This window comes from Volvox carteri (assembly GCF_000143455.1).
Source record: "Volvox carteri f. nagariensis unplaced genomic scaffold VOLCAscaffold_16, whole genome shotgun sequence".
Taxonomy (NCBI): domain Eukaryota; kingdom Viridiplantae; phylum Chlorophyta; class Chlorophyceae; order Chlamydomonadales; family Volvocaceae; genus Volvox; species Volvox carteri.
In genome coordinates this window covers 1,753,814-1,764,836 of record NW_003307559.1, presented here as the reverse complement: position 1 = coordinate 1,764,836, position 11,023 = coordinate 1,753,814, and the positions used below count along the sequence as shown (strand labels likewise).

Below are 11,023 nucleotides of genomic sequence, written 5' to 3'. Positions count from 1 at the left end.
GCATGTTGCTCTGCGTTTGTTAAATATCTGGTCAGAACAGTTTTGGAGGAAACCCTCAGCCTTCCGGTATCCGTTCGCTGCTGGGTAGCTTTCCCCTTTGTATCCCTGCATAACCGGCATGCTCCTTTGAGACTCATAGTTACGTAGGCAATCCATTAGAGCTCGTTCTACGCCCTAGCCACAGCCGCCTACGGATCTGCGCAACATCGCTCGAGAGCGTTAAGGCATGGCTACCTCTGATCGTGTCAGGATAACGCACAAAGACCCATTAGAGCTCGCACCAAAGGCAAGCTCTGCATTTGACTGGGGTTGCTGTCGCCATTAGCCCATTTCGGCGTTCCGCACACCTACGAACGCACGGCGACAGCTGCTGGCCCGTCATTTCCGTTTTGCAGGTCATTTTGGGCACGGTAGATGTGGCCGCTGTTGGGTACGTGTCGGGTTTCGCAACTGCTTTTCGTGCCGGGTGTTGTTGGGAACATTCCCCGTTGCCCGAAGACGCCGTACACATCATGCCAATCCTCATTGTTTCTCCTCTCTCTCTAGCCGACCAAAGGAGTCTTTCCGGTGCTAACGTTTCACACCCTTTCATTCTTTCCCTCCGCCGCTCACCACCATTATCTCCGTTCCTGTTCCGTGTGCCGTTGCACCTTTCATTTCTCCCTCCCCTAAGCCCTGAAGCCCTCCTCCTTTGCCTCTTGCATATGATTTCCCCACACCCCAAGTTGGCTACAGAACGTCGACAGCTATCTCGTTTCCTACTTATGCATATGAAAGCCCCCTTGCCCCCTCCCTCTAACCCGTCCGCACCCCCTGCTCCCCCCCAGCGCACGCGTGCTTCTTTCCCTGGAGCCCCCTTCCGGCTGGACCGTACGTGAAACCCCCCTGGAGCTTTCACTCGGACTACCCCCTGCAACCGCCACAACCACCTTAAGCGGCCGCGGCGGCGTGGATCAGGATTCGCAGCAGGCTGAAGGGATGTCGGACGGGAACTCGGAGTTACGCCCGGTCCTAGCAGTACCACTGACCACCACCACCGCCGCTGTAGCAGCAACAGCAGCAGCAGCGGGCCCATTATCCGCCTCCTCTTCCCCCCCATCTCCATCTTCATCACCGTCGTCATCTCCACCACACAATGCTGCGTTGGCCGTGTTGCGAAACTTCTACAATGCAAGTCCTCCTCCTCCTACCCCGCCGGCGGTGGCAGCGGCAGTGGCGGCGGTAGCGCAAGAAGCGGCAGCTGGTGGTGGCGGCAGCGGCGGCGGCGGCAGCGGCTCCCGCACACCGGCGGTAAGTCGGCGTCATCTTGTGTATGTGTGTGTGAGGCTATGAGCGTGTGTGTTTTTGCCTGCCTTATGAGTGCGAGTATGTATGCATGTATGTATGTATGTATGTCTCAGCCTTTTGTCTGATAGACGTCTGGACCTAGGTATCGATTCGTTGTCGAGGACCGACCGGGTCGCGAGTTGCGACCCAACCTATCTCTACCCCCTCATACACACGTACTTACTCCCACATACGTACATACATACAGATCTCTCTGCTGGTTCTGAATGCGGCGGTGCCTGAGGAGTGGCAGGGGGAGCTGGCGGCGGCGGTGCTGGAACTGCTGACGAGAGCCGGGCAACAACAACAGCAGCAGCAGCAGCTGCTGCAGGATGGGGAGGAGGAGACATCTACGGAAAACGACGGGGCAACAGCAGCAGCGGCGGCGGCGGTGGCGGCGGACGGTGGCCGCGAACGGGAGGTTACGATGGTGGCGGCGATGTTGCTACAACAGCAGCAGCAGCCCAAAGCGGCGGGTGGGTGGTTGTTTATTGGGGCGAAGAGGGGAGGAAGGGGAAGAAGGGGAGGAAGGGGGGGAAGGAAGGCAGGAGGGGTGGCAGCGGAGGCGGCAGTGGCGCCACCAGCCGCTTAGAGGTACCCGTATTGCTGGAGCCCCCCTGCCTACCCCTTTCTTCTACTGACCCTGCCACATCAGCCGCCCTCCGCGCCCCGTCACCTCAACACAGGCCTCTACGTTACCCCACACTCGCATTTCCCTTCCGGCAATTTCTCATCCCAACCCATCCTCAACCTCATCCTCACTTCCCTCCAGCCCACTTCCTCCACCTCCTTCAACCGAACTACCGCGCTCTGGCAGTCGCTTCCCTCGCTCCTTTAACCTCTCTTCTGATTTCCTTTTGCATACGATGGCTCCCCCCTCCAAGGTACCGGCTAGGTACCCTTTGAGGCCCTTTGCACCTTGCACCATGTATGACTCCTCCCCCTCCCTCTCTCCTTCTCTCTCTCTCCTTCTCTCCTCTCTCTCCTTCTCTCCTCTCTCTCCTTCTCTCTCCTTCTCCCTCTCTACCTTAAAACGTCTTCAGGTTGATTCTGTTGTTTTTGAAACGGAAAAAAATCCGTTTATTATTTTTTCCCGCTAAAACGCAGCCAATCCGTTTTTGTTGGCATTTTGCATCACACCAACGTTTTATATAATAATGTATTGTGTTTATGTTTGTAATTTAATTAAGGTCAGGTCAGGCACTACTAAAGCACGCACCATTGCCCCCGGGGGATCCCGGGATCGAGACCTGTCAAGGTCGAAAATCCTTCCGATGGTGGAGGGTATAGCGCCCCTAGTCGATGGACGGTGGTGACCTGGGATAAAGTTGACCCGCGAGCTGACCATGAATGGAGTTGAGCCGCCATCGATCCGGCAGATTCCGTTGGATGCCGGTGGTGGGTGCGGAACCTGCGCGATCCACTGAGAAGCTGACTAGGGTGACTGGGTGAGGGTGCCCCGAAATACCGGGGAAGGCAGGCTTTCGCCGGGTAGCGGCCAGGGGAGAGGATATGCCCCCCTGTTCCACACACTTCAACATATTAATCTTTGCCCTCATCCCTCCGCTCCAACACTTAACCCCTGTCCGCCCGCCCGTACAGGTCTGTACCAGCACCTGCTCAACGGCGGACCTCCCCTGGATCCAACCCTGCCGCCGCTCGTACCACCACCACAATCACCACCTTCCTCATCCTCCCCTGCCGCTGGCGGCTCCGCCCGCCCAGCTGCTGCTGCTGCTACTGCTACTGCTTTATCCCACCTTCGCGTCCGAGACGGAATGATCGCGTCATTGCTGCACGTGCTGAGCGTGTCGGGTACTGCTGCCTGCTGCCTGCTGACACAAGGTACGACGATTCGTGTACGTGTGTGTATATGAATATATCGTGTATGTATATCTGTGTATGTACACGCGTATCATCACATCTCTTCTGAAGCCTTACTCGAATTCGCCCAACCAATGTTTCCCAGTTTCAAGCCCAATTGCCTAACGGATCCCCAACTCTTCCTCACCTTCAGGTCATAAGCCTCCTGCTGCTACGACGCTCGACCTGCCCGTCTCCGTACAAGCCTGCGACACCATCGGCACTGCGCTGGCAGCGGCGTTTGGCCTGCAGTACGACGCACAGAAGTGCCGTACCGTACGGGCGCTGTACAAATGGTTTGTGCCGGAGAAGTCGGCCGGTAGCGATGTGATGTATCTCTAGCGTATATTGAAAGAAGTTTTCCATGGAGCGGTCGGATAATGGACGAGCAAATGTTCAAGACTGTAGTGTTATGGTTATTGAAATTCTCTTGTATTGGAGTTTTAATGTAAATGTAAAAATGTTGATGTGATGAAGGATGAGTCCGTGTGGGCTGTCCTTGCGGTCTGAGAGTGGTTGTAGTTGTGGTGGCGATGGTAACGTAGTTGGGGTTGTAGTCCGCCATCGTATACATAAACAATTGTAAACCATAATCCAATCATTCCTCTTCGTTCCTTGATAAACATGATAGTTTTTGACAAGTCATTTTCCAGTCAAAATTATTCTTTAATTATCAGATTTCCTAAAGGACTTTGTCAACCACTCCTACCCAACCACCAACGATCTTTCCAATATTGCCACCACTAAAGACGTGGAATGATTAAACGCAGGTATATGAGGTGGAGAGGAAGCAACGCAATATCGCAAGCCGATTTTCTCAATTAATGAAGCTCATTAGTAGCAATGTGTGGAACCAACCAACCGAAACAAACACCATCATAACCTACCCAAAGGAACTGTTCCGTTAACCACCGTTACAGCCACCGGTGCAGTACCACCTTCCCCGTTCAAAGGATCGCAACCACCGGACAGCTCCCTCTGAGTGTTAGGTTTGAAAACATCAAGGACATTCACTTCATCGTAAAAACAGAGTAAAACCCCTCCATCAAACAATAGCGTCCTTGTACAGTTACTACATCCGCTTTGCTTTTTATATAATCGCATGTCTCATATTTCCCATGGACTCCGTCGTACATTCCATTTGGGCCTCAACCGACTCCCTTGTTCCGTTATCATATGGCTTAGCACGCTCCCCAAGGCTCCCTCTCCAAGAGCTACGATTTATCTACGATTTATCTAAACTCGACTGGGCGACGCCACAAACAAGGCCCATCAAGGAAAACAGAAATTCCTAGCATACCGTTGGATTGTTGAAAAAGCGAATAATGTGCGCTCAAGATTATTGTGGGTTGCTGTAACTCCTCCCCGCAGGAAGTCGTAATTACTGCTGCGCGTGCAATTAATCATTCGCTTTTCGAATTCGAAGTCCGGCAAGGACAATAAGTGTCTAAGCTGATGAGGGCACACAAATTGACACAAAAATGAAAAACATATGGCAATCGTGATGTGTTATTACTGAGGTCGCTTTCGGTACCGGCACTGACGACGCGCAGCGATGTGTTGAAAGAAACTGTTGAAAACATCACCTTTCCGAAAATTGTCCTCGAAGGAATTAAAAAATCCGATGAACATTTTCGTGCATACGCAACAAACAACCTTGTTGGCCTCCCAAGTAGACCAGTCACCAGTAATCAAACAGTTAGCCTCGATACCGCAAGGTCCGGAGCTGGCAACGTAACGACAGCAGCAGTGGCCGTAGCAGTAGCAGGAAGCGGTGTAGGAGGGAGAGGAGGAGGAAGAAGAGAAGGTTGGGGAAGTAGGGGGCGGTGGTTCTTGGCGTAGAGGGCGCTCAGCAGGCTCCTGGTCGCGTACCAATCAAAGCCACCAGCATGAGCACCACCGAGTAGAGAGTTACAAGAGTTGCAAGTTCAGTACAGATGCATGAGGCGTCCGTAAAAGCCCCGGGGAGGGGGCGGGGAGGGGAAGCCATACAGTGGCAGCAGCGCCACTAAAAGGCAGCGGTACCGTGGCGAAACATACACAGGCACGTTACGCAGCCCGCAGCACGCATATTTAGCAGCAGCCAACGTACGGAAGGAGAGTGTGTGCAGGCGGTACATTGAAAGCAAGTGAAGATGATGGCAAAACCATTTTTTGGTTTCTAATTGGCTGGTAGATTCATTATTTTTGGGCTAGGGTGAAGTGGTGGAAGTGTCACGACCATCGAGGCAGCATAATGAGTTACGAAGCACTTCCCAAACCCGACCCCCCCGAGCAACAAGAACACCGCCCTACCCACAAGAACTTTTGCCCTTGACAAGCGACCTTCCTTTCCTCCCCTCCCCACGAACAGATGTCTGCCACCTTCTGTACAGCAACTGTAGCTTCCGTACCTGTCCAGCTTGCCGCACAGCACCAAGGTATCAAAATAACGACGACCCAGATCCACCAGCTTGAGTGCCGTACGGTCATCCATGCGGCGGATACAGGCTCCTAAACCACGAGGGAGAGCTTGTTGGAGGTGTGGATCGTCCCGCGGATCGAACACCACACTGGGGATACCTAAATTTTGTTTTATTTGGGCACAAAAAATTGGCATTATCATTATTACACAAAAACATTTATAACACAATAAGATGCATGCAAAATGTGCAGAGGAAGATTATGAGTAAGGCTGTGAGCTTTGGTGATGGCTCAATGGTTCAAAAGCCATTTAAACTAATTGCCAAAATGTACGAAATGCTGACCGCCCTCACCAGGGTAGCCCGCATAGCCACACCAAGCAACGTCCCAGGTTACACAAGCCGTACAGCATGCCGTACGGCAGTCACAGGGCTTCCCCCGGCTTACATGGCCTTCCGGCAGCAGGTGCAGCAGCAGATGCAACAAATGCAGCAGGGAATGCTGTTATTGCAGATGCTGCTGCTGCTGCATCCGCTGCTGGTGCTGTTGCAATTGCTGCTGCATCTGCTGCTAGAATGCCATGTAAGGTGGTGGAAGCCCTGTGACTGCTTGCTCTACGGCCTGTGTAACCTGTGCCGTTGGTTGATGTGCCTGTTCGGGCTGCCTTGGCAAGGCGGTCGGCGTTTGGTACATCTTGGCCCTATTATTTATAATATTTAAGAACACACAATAGTTATAAATACATGTTAATATTTTTGCACGTGCCTATGACTATTGGTTATTACTTTTGGGCTGGTTGCAACAAAGCACACGGCAAGACAGCAGTGATGGCGGCCATGACGAGTGAGTGCAGTGATAGTTTTGCCAGAACTATCCTTCAGAGCTGCCTTCACAGTGTGAAGGCAGCCGCAGCATTTCATTGGCACCGGCAGTGACAGAGCCGTCGTTCTTCACCACATCTAACTCAACTTTAACCCATCTTAATAATAACACCGACAAGTTTGGCCCCCGCACCCTCCCCTCCCCCATCCTTTAGCCCCGAAACCACCTGGTGGCACCAGAGCCCCCGGCCGGCCCAGCCAGGCATAGTGCAGGTTGCCGTCCACCACCAGTCGGCCCCGGTATCGAGTGGCCAGTGAGCCGTCCAGTACAAAGGGGATGTGCGCGGAGGCCAGTGCAGCAGAGATCAGGTCATTGCGACACCGCCAACCGCCCAACTGAGGAGGACATGTAGTGTCAGGGGTAGTAATAGTGGCAGGGTTAGTACATTACTTTCATATGGTAATCGGCCCATTTGAGAAGCACGGTTTTACGACAAATAGTAGTTAATGATGTAATGTTCGATACATTACTCATGCTATGCAAATGCCGTACTGTGGTACCTGTAACTTGCCGATTGATCAACGGTACGCCATTTCGGGACTGTCTGTACAGTTCATGGGATGGCTGCATCCCGCTAATTAAGCGGACAAAACTCTTCCAATCAGCGTCTTCCGAAATATTCCGGTACCTAGGCTTAGTATCTCTGCCGATATTAAGCTTAGCGACTTATCGCAGGAAGTTGCACCACGCGTACACGCCTTTGTTCGTGATGTCCGGAAATATTTTGATTTCGTGCAAGGCGGAAACCATGACAGTATACGTTACCTGTTTTTAGCTGATGCTCTTGAAGGCGCCGCGTAAACCTGGCATGATGACTGGACTAACATGGTTGCAATATATACTTCAGAGCAACCTTTGGAGGCACTGTTAATTCGTTTTGCTCTGCAGATCCAAACGTGCGAACTGGAGGCGCTCGAAAAACATGCTGCAGGGCAACATCAGATGCGGGCGAAGGAAACGGTAGCCGTGCACATCGTCGTTTCGAGGCATTTATAGCACCAAATCCTGACTTTTGGGAGGCTGACCAGATTTCCTGGTTTATCCGCGGCCTTTCTGCTGAGTTTTCAGGAGAACGTGCAACTGCTTCAGGAAACCTGTTCAGGAACATGCAAAACTTGTGCAGCACATGCTTGGTGTTCAGGCCCGTCAACTTGCTGAACTTCATTCTCAAACCCAAACCCGCTTCTGCATGCTTCCACCGCTGTGCAGGATCCCGCGCCCATCATCACTGACGACAGGGACCTCCCGGCACTGGAGGTCAGGCCCCGGGCTGCTACTGCTGCCGCTGTGCGGAACACAGCTCACCAGGCTTCCGGTGCTGGTGAGTCGAACCGTGGGTGCAGGGGTCGGGGTGGCAAGCTTAGGGACAAGGGTCGGCCCAGGGCCACTGCTGCAGGAACGGGGATGATGGTGCTAGGCAAGCATGGCCGGGATCTGAATCCAGCAGAGTGGATGACTTAAGGTTTACTGCACTCGGCAGAGTATGACTACTGCCGGAAAATTGGCCGTTGCCTCCACTGTGGGGAGGACAAACACCTAATGGCAGAGTGCCCGTTGCATTCAGAGAAGAAAGCTAGGAACGGGGACAAATAGGGGGTTGCCCAGGGCAGTGTCAGGGAAGCACTCCCTGGGTTACGAGCCTGAACAGTGCCCATAATCTGTCCAGTTGGATGTACTCTCCGGACTATTTTACCAACTTTGTTGGACCAAGTTGAGAAGGCCATTGGGCGGCGTTTTTCGTTTGATGCTCATACTGCTTGTCCTGGTTTTGATGAGCTCTGTAATCTGTTTGCTAACTCACGGTGTTTAACCTCTATCAACTTGGGTGGGCATACTGTTTCGTTTTCCCCCTCATTGTTTCAAGAACTTCAGTCTCAGCTTGCTCATTATCTACTTGCAAACATCAGCGACCTGACACCACGGCATATCTCTTGTTGCTAGCACACGTATCCCAGAGGGCTGCCTCCTTGCTGACAGGGATGCATCGGGTTCTGCAGTTTCATGCTGGTAACAAGCTCTTCAACAATGTAGACATGATGGGTCAACTTGTTTCCCTTCCAGGTCTGCCATATACTCCTGACGTTTGGTACGATCCCCCTCTTGTCCTGGGGCACCTTGACACGGAGCCCCATGTTTCAGTCCTGTGTGCAAAAGTTGCTGCGTCAACAGGGCCCAGAGTCCCGTTAATTGGCATTCGTGTCGCTGGATATTCCTTAACTGCCATGGCCGACTCTGGTGCAAGCAATGACTTCATTTCCATGTCCATGGTTGACCAGCTTGGACTAAAACCTCAACCGGCATCGTGGTCATCTGTCACCCTTGCAGATGGGGGTAGGCAAGTCATTTTGGGTCAAGTTTCCCTTCGTATATCCTTGGGCCCTCTGCACCTAAATGCCCATCCGTATGTGCTGCCTAAGTTTACTGATGCAGCCACGTTTATCTTAGGGTCCGCTACCCTTGATCAGTATGGGGCTCACCTGAATTATGAGACCCACACCTTGCAGTTGCGGAAGGGAACCTTGTGTTATGGCGCCTTTCAACACTGCGGGACGGATGGGAGAAGGGAATACTAGTGCTGCACATTCCGAACACTGTGTGAATTTTGCTGCTGCCACTATCTGTAAGCGATTTGAGCCTCAACTCGTTGGGTGCCAAGCAGCTATCCATATGCAGCCTAAATTGCAACTGAATACAGCCGTAACCCAGAAGGAAGTTCTTGAGGCTGACGAACTACTTCCATAAGTTCATCTAACACTATGCCATTATTACCACACCTCTGGCAAATCTGACACGAAAAGGGGCTGTTGTATCTCCTGACTGCTGGGGTCCTGACTGCCAGCAAGCTTTCGATACACTTAAGCGTGTTCTCTGAAGACATCATCATGTGTTTCCTGACTAATCCCAACCTTTCTGTGTGGTGGTCATAACTGATGAGTCCTTGCATGGTACGGGAGCTGTACTGCTGCAAATCGGGAGACCAATTGCTTTTACTAGTAAGAAGTTCTCAGGGGCAGAAACCCGTTATACCACTGGGGAACAAGAACTTCTTTCTGTACTGAACACGCTTAAGGAGTGGCAGTGTTATCTGGAGGGATGACAGTTCACCCTCAAAACCGACCAGAAACCCCTAACGTTTCTGCAAGGCATGCCTACCCTTAACTGTCTTCAAGCCTGGTGGATGGAATACCTTAGCCGGTTTGAGTTCACATGGGAATACCTGCAAGGCATCCTTAACGTTGCTGATGCCTTAAGTTGGCAACATTGTCTGCATGCAGCCATTCTGTCTGTCGTTACACACAACCGTGCTACAGCATCTTATGTGCCATCTGAACCTGTGCAACGACTTCATGCTGCCTATGCCATGGATCCCTGGTTTTCTGACAAGAGCAATACTGGCCACTTAACCTGTAACAGTGGCCTTTGGATCCACCCTGCAGGTAAATTTCGGCAGGTTGTCATTCCAAATAGTGACCCGCTTTGTAATGCTCTCCTGGGCACCCTGGCTGCACCTGTCTGATCGAGGTTCTCCATCGTCAATTCTGGTGGCCTCAGATGGCTAAGGATGCTGAGAGCTATGTCCAGGACTGTGAGCTGTGCCAACACAATAAAGCCCTGTCTGGTAAGCCCCACGGCCTCCTGTGTCCCTTGCCTGTGCCGGCCACCCCTTGGGAAAGTGTTACCATGGACTTTGCAGTAGCTTTGCCCAAAACTGAGGGAGGATTCGATGCCGTTTTGGTCATGGTAGACCGACTCACGAAAATGGTGCACTTGGCGCCTACAGTATCATCCTGCACAGCTGAGCTAACTGCATGTCTGTCATTTGACAACATAGTGTATTTGCATGGTGTCCCAAAGAATGTTGTGACCGACCGCGGATCGCCATTAGCCAGCAGATTTTGGGGCACCCTGGGTGATCTGTTAGGCATGCGTGTTAACCTGAGCACCGCCTATCACCCACAGACCGATGGACAAAGAACGTTCAAGTCGCACTCTTGGCAATATGTTGCACAGTTATGCCGGTCTAACGCCTTCTGTCTGGGACACATATGCTGAATTCACGATTAATAATGCTGTGAATCACGCAACTGGCATACATGACGGGCATATGTGACTGAATTACGGAACCAACCCTGCCTTGCCTATTTGGTGGGAGTTGGATGTCAACTTGCCTGCAGCAAAGACGTTTGCCGAGTCCTTTGTGTCCTGACTGACTGGTGCTAAATCTTGCCTTGAAGCTGCACAGCAACGTACGGCGGACTACTTTAACAAATCCCGACGTGCCATCACCTTCCCGCAGGGCCAGTTGGTGATGCTGAGCACTAAGAACCTGCGGTCCTTAGTGGATGGTTCTCGTAAGCTTTTACCTCGTTGGGTGGGACCATTTCCTGTCGTTTGCATGGTTGGGTCTACTGCAGTTGAGCTGCAACTACCACCTGACATGCGCATCCACCCCACATTCCATGTCTCTCTAGTCCGACCTTTCCGTACTACTGACACAGCATCAGCAGATGCGCATCTGCTGATGCGCTTCAGCCAAAACCTGCTCCTA

At 52.2% G+C, this 11,023-nt stretch overlaps 3 protein-coding genes across 3 annotated transcripts; 2 read left to right on the top strand and 1 right to left on the bottom strand.

Moving 5' to 3' along the window:
• Positions 1-226: 226 nt before the first annotated feature.
• VOLCADRAFT_90409 (uncharacterized protein) lies at positions 227-3,531 on the top strand (the record flags this gene model as incomplete). The annotated part of the gene is made up of 6 exons (XM_002949962.1): positions 227-244; positions 396-430; positions 828-870; positions 1,535-1,802; positions 3,052-3,171; positions 3,344-3,531. The coding sequence occupies 6 exons, from the start codon at positions 227-229 to the stop codon at positions 3,529-3,531; spliced, it is 672 nt and encodes a 223-aa protein (XP_002950008.1).
• A 1,170-nt stretch (positions 3,532-4,701) lies between these two features.
• Positions 4,702-5,794, bottom strand: VOLCADRAFT_90408 (uncharacterized protein; the record flags this gene model as incomplete). The annotated part of the gene is made up of 2 exons (XM_002949854.1): positions 4,702-4,915; positions 5,583-5,794. 2 exons carry the CDS (start codon positions 5,792-5,794, stop codon positions 4,702-4,704), a joined length of 426 nt encoding a protein of 141 aa, XP_002949900.1.
• Positions 5,795-6,335: 541 nt separating this feature from the next.
• VOLCADRAFT_90407 (uncharacterized protein) lies at positions 6,336-7,935 on the top strand (the record flags this gene model as incomplete). The annotated part of the gene is made up of 3 exons (XM_002949961.1): positions 6,336-6,435; positions 7,322-7,434; positions 7,684-7,935. 3 exons carry the CDS (start codon positions 6,336-6,338, stop codon positions 7,933-7,935), a joined length of 465 nt encoding a protein of 154 aa, XP_002950007.1.
• Between the last annotated feature and the right edge of the window lie 3,088 nt (positions 7,936-11,023).